Source organism: Bacillus rossius, chromosome 1, assembly GCF_032445375.1.
Source record: "Bacillus rossius redtenbacheri isolate Brsri chromosome 1, Brsri_v3, whole genome shotgun sequence".
Classification (NCBI taxonomy): Eukaryota; Metazoa; Arthropoda; class Insecta; order Phasmatodea; family Bacillidae; genus Bacillus; species Bacillus rossius.
In genome coordinates, this window is record NC_086330.1 from 296234230 (window position 1) to 296254750 (window position 20521).

At 44.8% G+C, this 20521-nt stretch overlaps 2 protein-coding genes across 4 annotated transcripts in view; one reads left to right on the forward strand and one right to left on the reverse strand.

Moving 5' to 3' along the window:
* Nucleotides 1–20521, reverse strand: part of LOC134527781 (solute carrier family 35 member E1 homolog) — a 308654-nt gene that overhangs the window by 62927 nt on the left and 225206 nt on the right. The window lies entirely within an intron of this gene.
* LOC134527774 (polyadenylate-binding protein 4-like) lies at nucleotides 15699–19100 on the forward strand. The gene has a single exon (XM_063360710.1). The coding sequence runs from the start codon at nucleotides 15988–15990 to the stop codon at nucleotides 17749–17751; it is 1764 nt and encodes a 587-aa protein (XP_063216780.1). The 5' UTR covers nucleotides 15699–15987; the 3' UTR covers nucleotides 17752–19100.

The window sequence follows — 20521 nt, forward strand, 5'->3', positions numbered from 1 at the left end:
AGTAATGTACTAGTTACAAGTATCTGATACTTTTGTATCAGATAGAGCAGTAGCGGTCCCAGGAAGCAACGAGGTATCAGCATTCTTGTTACAGGTTACACATCCTCCGTGCCGTCATCACCAGCGTAAAAAGGTATCGGTGTCTCTGATACATTATTATTATCACGCCCGGTAATTCTCTACCTCTGTTACTCTCATGCCCGCCTGATACAGCCAGTATCAATCAGTTCAACATTCACTGCAGTTCGTCCTGGCCGTGTATTACCATGTACATTGTTGCGGGCTGTCATGCTTTGTAGTTAGTATCTTTATAGTGAAATAAGGAATGGATAAGTGCAAGAAAAAGACTTCATTTGTGTGGAATTTTTTCACGGAAAATAATGAGTTTGCTAAGTGTAATTTGTGAACAATAACTGAGTTATAATGCAATACTATTTGTTAAATAGTGACTGAACTTGCAAAGTGTTTGTTTTTTTATCGATATTGGCACTGCTATCTGCCTGATGTACCTAACTCAAATGTATATTGATATAGTATGCTCACTAATGTACCTATCTGTTTTTTTATTATTAATTTTTGATAAAATCACTAGTTACTAATTGTTTTCGAAAAAATAAAGTCCATATGTTGATTACATCTGTTATTAGTGTCAACTGAGAATTTATTTGTATTTTCATAGCTGTTAGGTGCACAAATATAAATATTATATCTTGTATTAATGTACTTTTTAATATTAAAATTTCATTGGTTTTATTATTGAACGAGACGGTGCACGCACTGCGAACTGAGCATACTTTGATGTGGGACAATAAACAAAACGACTCGTAACAATTTCGCTCTGCGCCTCTCCTTCAACGCCTTCCCCTGCGCTTCCTCCCCTACATTCTTTCCCTTTATCCCTTATTTGTCGTGCCGCTCCCTCCCCTTTCACAAGCTCTGCCCAAGTGACCGTCATCTGCGATCGGGTTCTGCGCACGCGCACATTGGCCGTGGTGTTGTTCCAGGCGAATTCAAAATCTGATACTAACGTACTTGATACTTTTCAAGTGTAATCGTTTGCAGTACCTGATACAGGCGTGTATGAGTTACAAAATATCTGGTTGATACTTCTCGACCCACCTCTACCTTTCGAGGATTACGCTCTAGACTCCCTCCTCTCCCTGGAGTGGCCCCTCGGGGATTACACTCTAGACTCCCGCCTCTCCCTGGAGCGGCCCCTCGGGGATTATGCTCTAAGACTCCCGCCTCTCCCTGGAGCGGCTCCTCGGGGATTATGCTCTAGGCTCCTTCCTCTCCCTGGAGCAGCCCCTCGGGGATTACGCTCTAGGTTTCTTCTGACTCACCTTCCCCCCTTTTTTTGCCAATATCCTCGGCCGCAGCCCACCTCGACCCATCTCGCCGCTCGACTACGGGAGCTTTTCGGCGACACCTGAGCTCACCACCTCCATCGCCATCGATCTCTGCCCAGGGACACGTCTCTACATATAAGTCAAAATATTGACTGTATTTAATATTATTTTTTTATTAGGTACCAGAATATTATAAAAATAAAAACACACAAGTTCAAGTTTTACAAATTTATTTAGACAAATTACACAAATGCATATTAGATTAAGGAATTATGCATTTCCACAAGCAAAGTCTTTAACTGCCTCGTCGATTACAGTTCCAAATGATTCATCGACTCCGGTTCCAACTGGTTCGCAGGTCACGAGATCAGGAACACAGGTTTCCAGCTGGTCATCTGCGCTGATGACAACTCCGGTGAGACATGATTGATGACGTCCATGACCACGTGTGGGTCTGGGTTTTGCCTCAGTGCTAGTTGGGACAGATTCACTGCCTGAACTTCGAAGACGAGACGCACGTCGTTTGGGCGTCTGCGTAGAATCATCACAATTCGCAACGGGTTGCAGCACGCCCATGTTTTGTGTTGCACGTGCAGACGAGGTGACTACCTCAGCGATGCTAGCAGGAAGGATTGTGTGCGGTTTCATGTGATAGATGGTTTCTAGGTTTGCAACAATCTAATAGCTGCTGAGTCGGTTCGTAGGACACAGGAAAGTGCCCAAACGGCCAATGCTGAGCGCCTCCATCACAGGTTTTCGTATATATGTACGTAGATACCCGGCATTTCAGTAGCTGTACTCGACACTGCTGATGCTAGGTCTTACGCTCACATACACGTTAGCAGGATATAACGTAAACATCATTTTGCAGGCCTAACGACAACTAAAGACACGAAAGGATGTACGACTTTTATATATGCAGGCTCCTACTAACACTGTGTGTGCCGTTTCTGCATTAGCTGCGAGTTTGTACAAGCACATATACTTGTTCAAACTTGTCACGTGGCTGCACGTCATATATTGCACTAAGCTTGCGCAGGGAAGGACAGCCGTTGTCTGACTGCAGATCTGATATTTCAACTGGCGCATCATACAACTTGCGCAGCCATTTATTTTGCTCAGGTCCAGCAACGTAAATTATTTCATTTTGAAATAATAAATCTTCAATAGTGTTATTCACTTGGTGGTATGGAATCAAACCTTCGTCCCACTCCAGGCCATGGTAGGATTTACATAGCCATTCATTCGTATGTTTACTTTTTTTGGATAATAATTTGCAGGGAAATGGCGGTCGGAAGGTACAGGTTCGTGTCTTGTCGCCAGAGGTGATGCTAATTTCCTTGAGCACGAATCCATTTTGGCTCTGGAAATCTTGCAAGTTGCAGTACATCTTGTCGCTAGCAATGTTCGGTCGTAACTAAATTAATATTGTAAACGAATAAATATTTATATCAAAATTTTCACAAGTTTGTCTCGACAATTGTACGATGTAAGCCGATCGTGAAGTATCAGACAAAACGCATAGGTGTTTGATGGAATATTTCTGCTAGTCGATATCTCGATCCTACAGTCGATGATGTTTGAATTGATTCTATCATCCTGTTTGGAAACGTCAAACACCATTAACGGAGCCTTGTTCTTGAAACTGTCGGGACTCAGTATCGATGACTGTCTGCGCCCATAGGATGCTTGCTGAAACTTTGCATACATTTGATATGCGAGAAGAATTATTCCGTTTTCAAAGTTCATGTTCATATCAACATACGGGTAGCTTTCGCTGTTTAAAAATATTTTTACATTACGTATTTGACAGTTATCGAATATGGAGCGACTTACTCCTGTGTTGAGCTGTCTTCCGGTCTGAAGCCCGACGATGATGTATCTTGGTTTTTCCGTAGCGAAGCTGGACTTTACTATCAAATTGATACGCTGACTATGAGGCAAGCCAGGATGAGTTTCCAGGATCGTAATGGCACATCGAAGTTCTTGCCATTTTCTATGTTCTTCATTTCTTGATATGTTCAACCGTGCTCACTTGGATGTGGGGCAGCATCCACTCGATAGACTGTAGTGTTAGCAAGACATCTTGAGGGTTTTCTGCAGAAGCGACAATTTCATTAATGTGCGTGTTGGCTAGAAGCAGTACGAGCTCTTGTTTCGAATTAATGATTATATGCTTGCAGTCCTCAGCGAATCCTAGACGCATGGACAGAGGAACACAAGCTTCGAACTTTCCTTCGGCATAAACAGGAATATTATATTCATCCTCAAGAGCCCAGCCTGCCATCTTTGCAGCAGACAGTTCATTTGGCGTGAGCGAAAGGTAATTTTTCATAGCAGATGTAATGCCTACATCTACCGTCTGGTCTACCTCGACGCCAATGAGTACATATGTAATGCGCTCGATTAGGTGAAGAATACCATTGCAGGATATTAATGTCGTTGTCGGATGCGTACCTACCATCCGCTTTTGTCAGCGTGCCTCTTATACTTAGAAATGACTGCGAAGGTAAAGTACAGATATATAAGTGCTGTACAGCAATGCGTACTTCTGAAGGTAGTGCGCTCGGTCCGAGCAAGAAAGGCCGGTACTCGTGCAATTCCATTTTCGAAATGCTGTCATCAAAAATGACCGGATCTTCCATGTTGAGGATTTCGTCTTCCATAATTATTCGGCACTTGTCCAATACTAATTGGACTTGTCCAATTGCTGTCAGGTGTTAATGCATCGATGTGTGGTGGAGAACTGATCTGATTCACACCAATGCGATTTCTTTTATAACTGATCGGTGTCACAAACTTTATGCCCATCAAGTGCAGACATAATGTAATTTCTTCGTCTAGAAAATTCTGCAATCGTCCTCGCTGGTCAACGATTCTGACGACGACTTCGAGTGCGCACTTCACGACGACTGAAACGTAAACTATACATTGCGGTACTTCGACCAGTTTATATCCTGGTGGGACCATTGGCTAAAGCTCGTGCAACATGTTGCTTAGTCTTCCATAGAGATACGTTCCACTTGCCAAATTACAGTTTATTCCTATGACATTCACAGACAAAATGATTACTGCACGCGTAGATTCGTACATTCTTCCTGTACCATACATTTTTGGTTCGAATCCGAGCATCGTACCAATGGTTCCCGGTATCGTAATGTCGACATTTTCACTGCATGTTAGAATGCTTTTTTGATTGTTTGGATTTCCATGCAGTTGAAATCTACATCCTGTGGTAACATTACCCTGATGTAATTTGCAATGTCGTCAATTTCATAAGAGCCCACAGTTAACTGTTTTTTAATGAGCGGTCCCTTCATTTTCCAGGAAGCAGATCTTGCATTTTTCGTCGTTGATGTTCGGTATGGCATTATATGTTTAAAAATCTACGAGTCCGATACACCATTCACCATATAAATCCAGGGGCGGCAAATGAACCACCCGTAGCTCTGATGCGCGACCTGTCAAGGTAGGTGTTATCGACATCACTAATAAATTATCAACACTGCACAGCCTTTAAATACAAAAAAAAAGTTTCGCAGTTTGTTTGATTAGGTGACTGTTCGGTTTCGTAATCGTAGAACAATGTAGTGGTCCGGCCCAGGTACCATCTAAGTTCTGGCGGAGGTCGTAAAATTCCAAAACTATCGTAGTACTCGACCATTTTTCCAGACTTTATGTACGCTAACCAGTGCGTGCCACGACCCGACGATGTATCTAAATTAATTATGGCGCGCTCACGGGTCTTTGGCTTGCTGGGTAAAGTGTCTCACATCAACACACCTCAGTAGTTTACAGATGGGGCTCCAAGGATACGGGTTCTGGGTGTGGAGTGTGGGGACCGTCCGCCATATTAGATTTGTGACGTCACTGCGGCCATCTTGGATTTACTTGACTTTGACATTTGACCTTGAACTTTGACCTTTAACATTCAAAATGTGTCAAAAAATTTTCAAAATTTACCCAAAATTCACCAAAATGTCCATTTTTTTTAATTCCACCAAAAATTCTCAAAAATTTTGTTAATACAAAAATTAGGATTTTGAAAACCTCAATATACGTTTTCCCTTAGAAAGAACACATATTCCATATTGAGGTTAAAGCATCCATGCCTACAGCCTCCGATAAGCCTCTGACATCATCATGAATTATGACATCACGGTTGCAATTTCCATTACGGTCGCCATCTTGAAAATCAGTAATTTTTATGTTAGATAATCCGGAAAATGTTTAAAATTCATTAAAAAAAATTAATCAATCGTTTTAATAATAAAAAATTTAATAAAAAAATATTTTAAAAATATTTAAAATATATATACACTCACGCCATGGAGATCAGAGTCCTCGGTTCAAACCCAACACGGGCAAAAATTAACTAAAAATGACGTTATGTCCTTCCTCCACGGAAGCCACCGGAAACCTCACCTCCCACCACTAAAACCAAGGTATTGTCGTCAGCTGGTATGACGTCATGTACACCATCTTGTCTTCGTCCGCTGGAGGCAACCATCTTGTTTTCGTTGGCTAGAGTGCACTGACGCCATGTCAGTGTAATTATTTGTTCTCCATACCTTTGACCTACACTGTTGACCTTGAACTTTGACATTGAACATTGATTTGACCTTGAACTTTGACCTTGAACATTGACCTTGGCCTTTAACTTTGACCTTGACCTTTTGAGGCCATTTGTGGCGGCCTCAGTCGTCTTGATTTTTATTATAACTTTTATGGTGCGTAAAGGTTGTTTTAAGATCAGTAAATTGTTTTATAATATTATTTATAGTATTATATTAGTTAATGGTGTATGTAAATTATTTATTTGTTGTTTTGTTGTACGTTTATTATCCTTATTCGGTAGTGGCAACCGCTAGATTTAACCAGAACGATCGAGCGGAGTCAGGGGTGGCAGGACAGGAGGGGGGGTGACGTCACCTGACGAGAGAGGGGAGGCGCCGGCCAGCTGTTTTTTGACGTTCGGACAGACTGTATGTGATGAGCGCGGGCCGCGGAACTATCCGGCAGACACGAGAATTGGCTTTTTCAGCGATGAGCTACGAGTGCGACGTTACGTGATTACGTGATGACGGTAATGCCATACACCCTCGGCGAAGTAACACCAGGCGCAGTGTATGAAAATGCGATATCGTGGGCCTAGTGCACTGGTCATCAATGTAGCGCGATGCTACAGGCGCTACAAGGTGAGCGAGGTTTACAGCCGACCCCGGCGCACACCGACTACAGAGGTATGCCTCTAGAACAATTAAGTGCAAGAACTGGATTTGTAACTTTTGACTCCGCTGGTTTGACTTGCGGGCAACGTGTTTAAAACAGAGTGCGGCGATGGAAATTACTGGTAGAACTATCTAGACGTCACTATTTCGTTTTTTCACCCTCCCCTCCTCGGTAATAGACTTTATGGGACTTTGGTTTATTTTAAGTATAGTATAAGAGTGTTTGTATGTGAATGTCTCCGACGTACATTAAATTTAATTATAGCAATTGAAATGGTATCACAAATTGGATTTATAGGTTGCTTTCCTTTTTTACCGTACTTAATGCTGGTCATTCTATTTCTGGTAATTCATTATATATATGTTAACTATCACAATAAGTTTAGCAGGGCTATCGGTCAATTTAGTACGTTAATGATTGCTTTTGCGCACTGGTCAAATTTTAAGCCAGTCCATGCGCGTCTATTTAAGTTAATTTTACGACACTTTCATTTTCAATATGTCAATAGAGACGCGTATACGGGACTGGCGTGGCGGGTGCGGGCGTGTTCAACTACCCCGGTATAAGGGGGGTTGGCCACACTTTGACCTTGGCCTTTAACCTATACCTTGACGACCATCTTCGATCCGCCATATTGTGTTCATTATTCGCTACAAGGAGCGATAGTTAACAAATATCGCCTGTGAGAGGACATTGCCACCATCTTGTTTTCGTCTGCTGGAGGATGCCATATTGTGTGTGTACTTGTCTTATAGAGTGCATTACCATCATATTAGTTTAAGTTTTACCTGCTAGAGTGCAGTAATCAATTATTATTACTGAGATGCCCGCCATTTTGAAATTTGGGCACCATATTGGATTTGTGTTAGAACTTAAATATAAATTCGGGACAAAGTTCAAAATTCATCAAAAAAAACTTATTAATATACTGATTGATTCGATCAGTTCCTGTCATTGGTTGGATCACTAGACAATGCAAAATTTAAAAAAAATTAATTACAAATAGCTAAAAAATGACAGGTTCGAAAATAAATCACAAGTTCCTTTACAAACATAATATTTATTTCAAAATTTTTAATCTACTACAGGAACACATGCGAAAGTTAGCGATAATATAATTATTTAGGTCTGCATAGGCGTGAAATGACTAATTCTTAGCTCCAACCGGTTTATACTAGACAAGTCCAGCTAGAACCTTTACTGACATAGTTCTCCTCTTCGTGACAGAGCTTTTGGAGCCTAGCGTACATTGGTGAGATCGGATTACTGAGACGAGAACGTATCACACTGCATCGAATTTTTTTTTATCATATGGGCTTCTATTTTTAATGTTGTTTTGACTCGTGTATTATAGTAAATGGATGTTAGTAGTATATAATAGCCGGAACTGGCGCAGGGTTCAGGGTGTGGATTGTGATTGTCGGTCCGCCATCTTGGATTGTGACGTCACGGCGGCCATCTTGTATGGTTGAGACCTTGACCTTTGACCTTGACCTTGACATTTGTCCTTCAAAATGTGCCAAAATTGGGCAAAATTTGCCCAAAACTTCTCAAAATTCGTCAAAATTTAAACTTTTTAAGAAAAAAATTCTTCCAAAAAATCTCAAAAAATTCCACAATTCAAAAATTAGGATTTCTAAAAACCACAAAAGTCGTTTTGCCTTAGAAAGTACTCAAAATCCTAAAAGCGGCTTAAGCATCCTTAGAGCTAGCCGCTCTAAGCCGCCGAGGTCATGACCTTGAAAATTAGAATGTCATGGCAGCCATTTTGAATTATGATGTCACCGTTGCAATTATCGTTACGGCCGCCATCTTTAAAATCTTTATTTATTATTCGATTTTAATGGAAAAAAAATTAAAATTAAAAAAAATTAATACAATTTTAATAAAAGATATTTAAAAAATAATTTTACGACACGGAGCTCGGAGTCCTCGGTTCGAACCGGGTGAGGGCAAAAAATTAAAAATGGCGACCAATCCTTCCCCCGTGGTGGGTGCTGGCAGACTACCGCCACCACTTTGTTCATAGCATATATATCATCAGGAAGTATTATGTCATGTTCGCCATCTTGAAATTAGGATGCCATCTTGAAAATCTTTATTTATTATCCGATTTTAATGAAAAAATTCCAAAATTCATCAAAATATTAACTTATTTGAATTCTGTTTGATTAGATCGATTTACGTCCTTGGTTCGATTCCCGGCGAGAGTAAACGGCCGATCCTTCCTCCATGAAAGCTACCTAGACTGTTATACCACCAACAATACCAATTTACATATATCATCAGCTGGTAACACGACATGTCCACCATCTTGTCTTCATCCATTGGAGACCACCATCTTGTTTTCGTCTGCTAGAGTGTACCGATACCATGTTAGTATAATTATCTGGTCACCATACCTTTGTCCTCAACTGTTGACATTGAACTTTGACCTTGAACTTTGACCTTGACCTTGGCCTTGAACTTTGACCTTGACCTTGAACTTTTAACTTGAACTTTGACCTTGACCTTGAAATTTGACATTGACATTGGAATTTAACCTTGACCTTGAAATTTGACCTTGACCTTGAAATTTGACCTTGACCTTGAAATTTGACCTTGATCTTGATCTACGACTTTGACCTTGACGACCATCATGGATCCATCATTTTAAGTTCAGTACATGCTACCAGGAGCTACCACCTGCTGGAGTACACCATCTTGTGTGTGTACTCGTCTTATAGAGTACATTTATATCTGAATAATTTAATTCCAACCTGCTACAGTGCAGTAAACATTTATTACCAAGGTGTCCCCACCATCTTGAAATTTGGACGCCATCTTGAAATCGTGTAATTATTTAACTAGAAATTCGGGTAAAAATCCAAAATACATCAAAAAAATCACTTATTAATTTACATATTGGATCGCTGGATTCCCGCCCTCGATTCGATACTTGAACAGTGACAAGTGTAACTAAATATTAAATAAAGGTAATATTCTGTTTTTCCATTACCTTTCGCGGAGTTTATAAATCATTCTGTCTTCAAAAATAAAACACAAGTCAATGTACATCAATGTTCGACGAATTAAATACGTTGCCGTTAAGCCTAACATGAAAGTCTAGTTTTCCGATAATCTGAATAACCTCTAAACCGTTCATGTACAAAGCCATACATACATATAGACCAAGCGTCTTCGGACCGAGAGACCGGGTCATAATCAATATCAGACCTATAGACCAGTTATTTCCGAACCTCACGACCTTCCTCATCGTCAGCTAATTATATTCAATTGAACCAACGGATCATGTTTTTTATGCTTATAAGAGGACCAAGAATCCAACAAAAAAGGCAGCACATTTGGAAGCACCGTCAACGAAAAGGCAGCACATTTGGAAGCACCGACAACGAAAAGACAGCACATTTGGAAGCACCGACAACGAAAAGGCAGCACCATCATCGAAAAGACAGCACATTTGTCATTGGCTCCAATATTCATTGGCTCCAATATTCATTGGCTCCAATTTTCATTGGTTCCATCAGTCTATTGATTCTATCAGTCTAGTGACTCCATCAGTCATTGGCTCCTACAGTCATAGACTCCAACTGTCTTTTGTCTCATCAACTCCAAATATATTCGGCTAGAATTCTACGAGTCTAAGAGACTATGAGGCCACAAGGCTACGTGTCTTAAAAAAATCTAGCTGGTTACGAGTTATTCATGGCTACGAGACAGCATAGCCAAAAGACCACGTGGCTACGAAACTACATGTCTTTGAAGCTACAAGAATACAAGTCTACTCGGCTCCAAAAGCTCCATCAGCTCCAACACGCAATGCACCTGCAATACATGCAATTTACGTACAATAAACGTAATGATCACACAGTACACACAGGAAACGAAATGAAGAAATAATTCACACAGGAAAAAACGGAATGAACACACAGTACACACAGGAAATGGAACGTACACACAGTACACACAGGAAACGGAACGTACACACAGGACACACAGGAAATGGAATGTACACACAGTAAACATACACAGAAATCGGAACGTACACAATGAAACGGAATGTACACAGAGTACACACAGAAATCGGAACATACACACAGGAAATGGAATGCATCCGTCGAGTCGCTCACTCTGTTGAGTTTACGAGTCTTACGAGTTACGTCACCAGTCAAACGTCCTAGAACGCGTAAGCATAGTTACGAACCGCCGAACCTTCGCCGTCATTACGAGACTTTTACGTAACGGGCCGCGCACGTGTTGCGCATTTTTGTGGAGCAACTTTAATCGGGGACATTGTTATGTGGGAAAATTCCAGTTTGTGTCGGGACGTGTTAACGGACAGGACGGTCTTCCGGGAGTCTGGGTCGTCGCGGGAAGGGCGCTCGTTCCGCGACGGATCCGCCAGGCTGCGGCAGGCTCTCAAAACTACAATAAAAGGGGCTCGTGGAACTGTTAACATCGAGTTATCCTTGGAACCGCCTACCATTCTTCCTCCTCATCGCACTCTCCCTCCAGGTCCCGTATTTCCCGGTCCCGGCCACGTTGGCCTGGACCAACACCTCACTGACAAGAGCAGTACGGGCACAACAGGACAATTACGTAAACGGGGAATCAGGGACCAGAAGCCAAGGGACGTCATTTGGCGCCCAACGTGGGGCCGTAAACACACACGAACGCACAGAAGCGCACGTAAGCGCACACGGATGCACGTAAGCGCACGCAGACAGGATGGAGGCAGGTACGGCCGCGCGGCATGAGAGCGACGCGAACCCGAGACGGAGCGCCGGCACGCCGGCGAGAGATAACGCGGCGTGAGTGCGACGCGAACTCGAGACGTCGGCGCGAGATTACGCGGCGTGGGAGCGACGGGAACCCAAGACGCCGGCGAGAGTTATCAAGGCGCGGGAACGTCGCGAACCGGCGCAAGATAACGTGACGTGGGAGCGGTGTGAACCGGAGATGGCGGGCGATGCGACAAGGATCGTTGGTGCGACAGATAACGCGTCGTGGGAGCGCCACGAACCTGAGATCGCGATGCAGCAAGGATCTTCGGTGCAAGATAACGCCGCGAGAAGACACGGACTGTATTACCGATCAGCGAGACACTCCCGATAAGCATGGATGATTTCCAGGAAGCGTACGAGACATGGGCGGAAGCGGATTTTCCAGAGCCCGGCGAGAGCTGCGAGCACTTCGGAGATTATGAGTGCGGATTTTGCTTTGAATACTGGGCGTATGGTAGGACAATGTGCGGTGCGGATTCATGCCCCGGCGGGACATCTGATGGGCGGATCTTCTGGACGTGCGGGAATCTATGGCACAGGGAGTGTTCACAACTGGTCACGCGAGAAGAGGAATGGATGTCCAGCTTTACGTGTGACCAGTGCCGAGCGAAACTGTGTGTGGGTGTTCCACGAGGATCGAGTGGTCACACTGGGCGGGCGCCGACACGCTGCAGGAGTCGGCGATACTCCCGATTCCACTGCAACCGATGCTGCCGCCGACGCTGCCTCTGACACCGCCTCCAACACAGCCCCCGCCCTATGGGGTGGAGACGCCGAGCAGGACATCGCTGCAGACGGAGGAAGCCGCACCCGTCCAGCCCCTGTGGTACGACTGGCACGCGACGTCCGGGTGGATACGGCAGGCCGACTCAGACATGCCGCCCCTGACGCTGCCGCCCCCAACTGCCGTAGGGGCTCACGAGCGGCCTACGCGGTGCGAACCGGCCCTGCTGCCACAACTGCTTAGCACGCATGTCGACGAGGGCGTGCCACAATCGCTCTGCATGCACAACGAGGGCGTGCCACAATCGCTCTGCACGCACAATGAGGGCGTGCCACAACCGCTCGCCACGCATATCAAGGGCGTGCAACAAATGCACGATACCAAGGGCGTGCCACGACCGCCGCCACGCGTGCTACCTTGGATGCAACGCCGGTTGCTGCCGCGCTCGCCGCTGAAGGTGCTACGCCCCTTAAACCTGTCACGCGGGCCACCTTGAAAGCGATGCCGGTTGCTGCTGCGCTCGCCGCTGAAGGTGCCACGCCCCTCCCGTCTGTCACGAGGACAACCTTGGACGCGACGCCGCCGCCTGCTGTCGCGCGCGCCGCATAAGGTGCCACGCCCCTTCCGCCTGTCATGCGGGCCACCTCGGATGCGACACAGCCGCCTGCTGCCGCGCGCGCCGCTGAAGGTGCCACGCCCCTTCCACCTGTCACGCGGGCCACCTTGGACACGACGCCGCCGCCTGCTGCCGTGTCTGCCGCTGAAGGTGCCACGCCCCTTCCGCCTGTCACGTGGGCCACCTTGGACGCGACGCCGCCGCCTGCTGCCGCGCGCGCCGCTGAAGGTGCCACGCCCCTTCCGCCTGTCACGTGGGCCACCTAAGACGCGACGCCGCCGCCTGATGCCGCACGCGCCGCTGAAGGTGCCACGCCCCTTCCGCCTGTCACGCGGGCCACCTTGGACGCGACGCCGGTAGCTGCCACGCTCGCCGCTGAAGGTGCCATGCCCCTTCCGTCTGTCACGCGGGCCACCTTGGACGCGACGCCGGTTGTTGCCGCGCTCAACGCTGAAGTTGCCACACCCCTTCCGCCTGTCACGCGGGCCACCTTGTACTCGTAGCGGCCGCATGCTGCCGCGCGCGCCGCTGAAGGTGCCATGCCCCTTTCGCCTGTCACGTGATCCACCTTAAACGCGATGCCGGTTGCTGCCGCGCTCGCCGCTGAAGGTGCCATGCCCCTTTCGTCTGTCACGCGGGCCACCTTGGAAGCGACGCCGGTTGCTGCCGCGCTCACCGCTGAAGGTGCCACGCCCCTCCAGTCTGTCACGAGGGCCACCTTAAACGCGACGCTGGTTGCTGCTGCGCTCGCCGCTGAAGGTGCCATGCCCCTTCCATCTGTCACGCGGGCCACCTTGGAAGCGACGCCGGTTGCTGCCGCGCTCACCGCTGAAGGTGCCACGCCCCTCCCGTCTGTCACGAGGGCCACCTTGGACGCGACGCCGCCGCCTGCTGCCGCGCGCGCTGCTGAAGGTGCCACGCCCCTTCCGCTTGTCACGCGGGCCACCTTGGACGCGACGCTGCCGCCTGCTGCCGTGCGCGCCGCAGAAGGTGCCACGCCCCTTCCGTCTGTCACGAGGGCCACCTTGGACGCGATGCTTCCGCCTGCTGCCGCGCGCGCCGCTGAAGGTACCACGCTCCTTTCGTCTGTCACGAGGGCCACCTTGGATGCGACGCCGCCGCCTGCTGCCGCGCTTGCTGCTGAAGGTGCCACGCCCCTTCCGCCTGTCACGCGTGACACCTTGGAAGCGACGCCGGTTGCTGCCGCGCTCGCCGCTGAAGGTGCCACGCCCCGTTCGCCTGTCACACGGGCCAACTTGGACGCATAGCCGCCGCCTACTGACGCGTGCGCCGCTTTAGGTGCCACGCCCCTTCCGTCTTACACGAGGGCCACCTTGGACGCGATACCGCCGCCTGACGCTGAAGGTGCCGCGACGCTGTCGCCGCCGCCCACCTCGGCCGGCCCCATGGCGACATGTACGGGCTGCACCGTCACCACGAGGGCGCCGGACTCAGCAGGTCAGTGCCTCCTCGGCTCCTTCAGGCCGTTATGCCTCATCAACGTCCTCCCTTGCGATACGAGTGCACAATCTGTTAAGTGCGATGGCCAGGGACGCACCCGTGTGCGCCCTAGCATGCCAGCGACCTTCTTTGTGTGTGTAAATAAGTATGGTTTTTATGTACCTATTTTTAAATATCACGGGCCTCAATAATTGTATATATTTTGTAATCATAACTAATTAACTGATGTGTAAATTCGCTGTTTGACTAATGTCTCGCTAAGTTGTGTAAATAATTTTGTAACTCTTCTCAAATGTTTCGCAGTGTTAGTAATGTAATCGCAGCCTGGCGCGTCGCGGAGTGGGGCCTCTCCCGCGCCGGCCGATTCCTCCTCCCCTCCTCCGCGGCCCGCGAGCCTCGGCCCGCTGGCGGGCAGGGAAGGGCAGTGGTGCTCAGGGCTCGATCAGGGACAGACGTGCACTCCACTCTGCGCTGCTCGCGAGGCGCGTCTTCTGGGCTCGTGGTCCGACGACAGGGTAACTTCACGGGTTGTCGCGACAGCTGAGCTGCATCCATCGAGTCGCTCACTCTGTTGAGTTTACGAGTCTTACGAGTTACGTCACCAGTCGTACGTCCTAGAACGCGTAAGCATAGTTACGAACCGCCGAACCTTCACCGTCATTACGAGACTTTTACGTAATGGGCCGCGCACGTGTTGCTCATCTTTGTGTCGAGCAACTTTAATCGGGGACATTGTTACGTGGGAAAATTCCAGTTTGTGTCGGGACGTGTTAACGGACGGGACGGTCGCGGGAAGGGCGCTCGTTCCGCGACGGATCTGCCAGGCTGCGGCAGGCTCTCAAAACTACAATAAAAGGGGCTCGTGGAACTGTTAACATCGAGTTATCCTTGGAACCGCCTACCATTCTTCCTCCTCATCGCACTCTCCCTCCAGGTCCCGTATTTCCCGGTCCCGGCCACGTTGGCCTGGACCCACACCTCACCAACGAGAGCAGTACGGGCACAACAGGACAATTACGTAAACGGGGAATCAGGGACCAGAAGCCGAGGGACGTCAAGGTACTGTGCTCTGACAGCAAGGAATCAGCTTTTACTAGCTTTGCGATATTATGCAATATGTATTTAATAATATAGTGAAGATGATAGCAGAAAATTAAAGCAAACAAAAGATCGTCGGAATAACCAAAACTGGCAACACTACAACATTATTTTTCACTATCTTAGCAGGGTTTTTAATACCAACGCTTAAAAAAATACACTAGAGGTGTCGAAATCATCAGATAAATTGCGAATAGCTAATTGGTCGCTGTTCGGGGATTGTAATACACGAGGACGAAGATATTCAGCAAATACCTTATTCAGTGTATAGCTATTTACGGCTTTTATCCAGAGTTGGTAATACAGGCCCTAATACTAGTATAGTTATTTTATGAACTTAAATATTCATAATTTTAATATCAAATATTGTTATAAATTTTAATTTTTTATCTCATGGCTTTACAAATAAAAGTAAGAAGCCAATCCGTCAAAGGAATGCGAAACGATAGAAATCACGGTTTCACTAGACTATGATTCGATTTTCTGAACTCGTCAATGTGCTATTGTTGTAATGTCGTGTGTAGTTGTGTTCGTGTAGATTTGTGTAATGTAGTGTTATTATAAAATAAAGAAAACAAAAAAAATAGTAAAACAATAAATATAAAAAAATAGAAAAAGTCTAAAAGTTTTTAAAAACAGTGCTTATAAGGAGTTTTGTGTTCAGGACCGTTTGAGTGCTCGTTGGCAGAAGGTAAGCCAGCCACCAAACTTAGAAATATTTTAATGACTCCCTCAAACATGATTCCAGACGCAGTGAATTATGCAATGGCATCACTCTACGTTGGAGATTTAACGGAGGACATAACAGAAGCGATGTTATTTGACAAATTTTCGAGCGCTGGCCCCGTGCTGTCCATACGTGTGTGCAGAGACGTAGTGACGCGTCGTTCCCTCGGTTACGCTTACGTTAATTTTCAGCAGCCGGCGGATGCCGAAAGGGCTTTGGATACAATGAATTTTGACTTACTGAAAGGGCGCCCGATTCGAATCATGTGGTCTCAGAGGGATCCTTCTCTGCGTAAATCAGGCGTTGGTAACATATTCATAAAGAATTTGGACAAGAGTATTGACAACAAAGCTTTGTACGATACTTTCTCGACTTTCGGAAACATCCTAAGTTGTAAAATTGCCCAGGACGAATCTAGTAATTCCAGGGGCTACGGTTTTGTGCACTTTGAAACCGAGGAAGCTGCGAAAAAAGCTATTGAGAAGGTAAATGGAATGTTGCTGAATGGCAAGAAGGTGTTTGTAGGAAAGTTTCTGTCACGAAAACAACGCGATAAGGATTTGGGCGACAGAGTTAAGTCATTCACAAACGTGTATGTCAAGAATCTGCCAGACGATTTCAATGATGATAAACTTCATGCTCAGTTCAGCGAGTTTGGTAAGATAACAAGTCACAAAGTCATGCTAAATGATGCTGGAAAATCTCGAGGTTTCGGGTTTGTTGCATTTGAAGATCCTAAATCAGCAGAAGAAAGTGTAACCAAGTTGAATGGCGTTGCGTTAATAGAAGGTAAGCTGCTGTACGTTGGAAGGGCCCAGAGCAAGGCCGAAAGACAACAAGAATTAAAACGGAAGTTTGAGCAAATCAAAACTGAACGCCTGATTCGGTACCAGGGGGTTAACCTGTACTTGAAAAACTTGGACGACAACATTGACGATGAGCGCCTTCGCAAAGAGTTCAGTGTCTATGGCACCATTACTAGCGCCAAGGTGATGATGGACGATGGCCGCAGCCGGGGGTTTGGCTTTGTGTGCTTCTCGTCACCGGAGGAGGCAACGAAGGCGGTGACAGAAATGAACGGCCGCATCATGGGGTCGAAGCCGCTGTATGTGGCACTGGCCCAGCGCAAGGAGGAGCGACGGGCTCACCTGGCATCACAGTACCAACAGCGTGCTGACAACTTCCGCATACACCAGATAGGGCCACACTTCTACCCGCCGAGCAACACCGCAGGCTACTTCGTTCCCGCTCTACCCCAGCCGCAGCGGTTTTTCGGACCAGGTGCAGCGCGTGGGACTCCGCGGTGGTCGGCCCCTCCGCCGCCCGCACGCCCGGCACTTACAACCGGGTACGGGGGCGCACCATGGCATGCACCACAGCGGACACTCCCGGGCCCTCGCGGCAGTGGCGGTGGCTCTGGTTCCGCTCGCCCCATCACGGGGCAGCAGCAGGCTCGTGCCCCCCGCGTCAAGACACTGATGCCGGCCAGCTTGACTCCGCCGGCCAGCTCAACTCCTCTGTCCTCGGCTTCAACCCAGGAGCAGAAGCAGATACTGGGGGAGCGACTGTTCCCGGTTATTCAGACGATGTATGCTGGGCTCGCCGGCAAGCTGACGGGCATGCTATTAGAGATCGACAATGCAGAGCTTCTGCACCTCTTGGAGCACGGCGATGAGCTCAAGGGCAAGGTGGAGGAGGCGGTGGCAGTGTTGCTCGCGCACCAGGCCAAGCAGGCCAATCTGCAGGCCACCAAGGAATAGTGCACGGCCGCTCACTGGGCTTGTAGAGCATTGTTCTGCTATTGCCTGTGATTGCCTAACCAGCTTTTCAGGCATATCGGTTACAACCATTTAAAAATGTCTTTGCCATTGCAATTTAAATAGTCTAAAACTTAATCTTTATTTGCAAATAGACTAAAATTAAATTGTAAGTCTCCTGTTACAGATTTTAATTAATAGAAGTATTTGTATTCAATGCTTGGATTCACAATTGAATATGGCCTATATTCTCTTTAGTAATAATTCAAAATTTATTGGCGTGTGAATACTTTTTATTGTTAAACATGTAGTAAGTATTTGAATTTTGGTTATTAAATTCGTGTAATAAGTTTTGGTGAGTTACATGTTTTAAGTTCATTGCTTTGGGTTAATGTTCTGTTTTAAAATTAGTATTTAAAATTTGTTGGTGTTAGTGTAGTTTGTTTGCCTAGGTAAAAATTTCCGCATTGTTTCCTTTATTATTTTATCTTGTAGGTGAACATTCCTTAATATGTAATGATGAAGACAGTATCAGTAATGGCATGTCCTAAAGTATGTTTACATAGGATTATGTTAAATTAGGGAATTATGCTATTTAAATAATTTATTACCTAAATTTTAGTTTCTGTATGGTTCCGCAAGCAGTCTAATTTGTTCATTGAATAATTTAGCAACAATAATTTGCTTAGGTTGGAAGAACTGACATGTTTTCAAATTGATACATTTGGTTCTGCAAGTGCTTATCTTACCTTATACTGCATTTAATTTATAAATGTGCTGATCCAGCAAATCACGTGGTGTCTAAGACTTTTTGTGTATTCATTTTCCACACAAATATGTAGGTATTTGCTTTGCTAAAGATGTCACACAAGGGCATTGCTTGTATCATCATTTAGGCAAATGTATCAAGTGTTGAAAGCACTTGAATTTATCAAGGTTTTGCTATAGGATGTAATATGTTTGTCTGGGATACTTGTGACATTAAAATTTTACCAACGGTGTGTTAATTTTGAAATAGAAACTTTTGTATTGTTCTTCCTAAATTTTATATAGAAATGAGTCAAAAAAATATTACAATACTTGTCAGTATTGTAGAAATGTTAGTTCATGCCAAAACTGTTGGCCCTTAAAAAAAAAAAGAGAAAAATTATTAAAATTAAAAAAAAATAAGAAAAAAGTTGTTGTTGCAACAATAATTGTGCATTAAAATTGTATTTGTGAAATTTATGTTCCTTTGTTTGTGATGATATTCTATGTGCCATTGATAATACTTAAGCATTTGTTAAATTTTGGAACAAAATTAATTTTTGTATTTTACAAGTTTTGAAAATAAAATAAATTTAAAATAAAAAGGTTTAATTGTTATTTACGAAGTGCATTTGTACTAACTATAAAAACTCAAAAATAAGCGTGTTAGCCTTTAGTCTTTGACCATTAAAAATACAAATAATTACAAATATATAATGCCTATTAAAAAATCTCTATATAAATGCTCCTTTAATGTGTCCACTCTAACCAGGAAAAATGTTTCAGAGAAGATGAGTTCTATCTGGGTTCAATACCAGGCTGGGTTGAACTGGATTTTCCTGCCAACAAGAGATGGGGTGGTGGAGAGGGGGTCATCCCCTCCCATCAGGGCTACATTGTCATCTCATCACCCGTTGTTTCCAACAACCGCTGTGTTGATGAGGCGTTAGCCCTAACACATTCATTTGTTCTGAAAACCTCAACATCTACAAGGCACAGAACTAATATTGCCAACAAAACTTTTGAATTTTCAGAACGTGCTAAAGCTAACATGTGCTCTGCAAAGCATTAATGGAAACATTCTTGAACAATATAAATGGATAAAATTAAATCCACAAATGTTCTATAAAGAGATTCACAATAAACTATGAAAAAATTAATATTAAAATTGAAGCTGACAAAAGTAATTGGAATTACACCAGAACAAAAATAAATGAGACAAATAAGAAATTAAACTGAAGGACTAGTCAAGGTGGTCGTAATTACTTCTGAAATATACGGCAACAGTGTTAGAAATTTTTAAACTTTAATTTACAGTCGGCCTTTTTTCAACTTTTTGGCACCTCACGTAAGTTCATTGTCATACAGTAAATATAAATAGTTGTAGACTTAAGTTTAAATCATGTGGAAATTACCATAGAAAATGTTTTAGTTTTCTAACTTACACTATTTGCAGGAATCATTTTCTGTGTTTTTCATATAATGTTAAATTTTGCTTGAATATAAAAATTTTCTTGTGATATAAAAGTTTAAAAAAATTTCAATGTAGTTCCTGAAAAAGTCCTGGAATAGATTCACCAATTATTTGTGGGCAGCCTGCTTAAATACATTTGATTAGTATTGGCCAAATACCAAAACGTTTGTATTTCTAGTGAAAAGTCTGAATTCTGCTGCAGGCTCATAGTTAAAAAGTAAGTTAGACATGCATGATTAATGATCTAAAGTGCTTCCCAAGGCTTTTGCAAATTCTTTAAGTTGGAGCTGAACATTTTTTTAATGCCAATAATAGAGAATAAATTTAAGATGGAACACTGAGCACCTGGATAATGTTAAATTTTTTGACAAATATTCTACAGTCTTCAAAAAATTTTCAGTCATAAAATGGTATCACTAAAATAATTGAAGGTAACACACTTTTTGTATAAAATTTTTTTGGCAGGTGTTGCTGCTACCCCCAATTATTTCATTGAAATTATTTTACGAAAGTACATGTTTTGTGGTGTTTGTAGAAATTAGTTCAACTAAA

Coding starts and splice junctions, on each gene's coding strand:
- LOC134527774 (XM_063360710.1), top strand. CDS start 15,988: ATGACTCCCTCAAACATGATTCCAGACGCAGTGAATTATGCAATGGCA.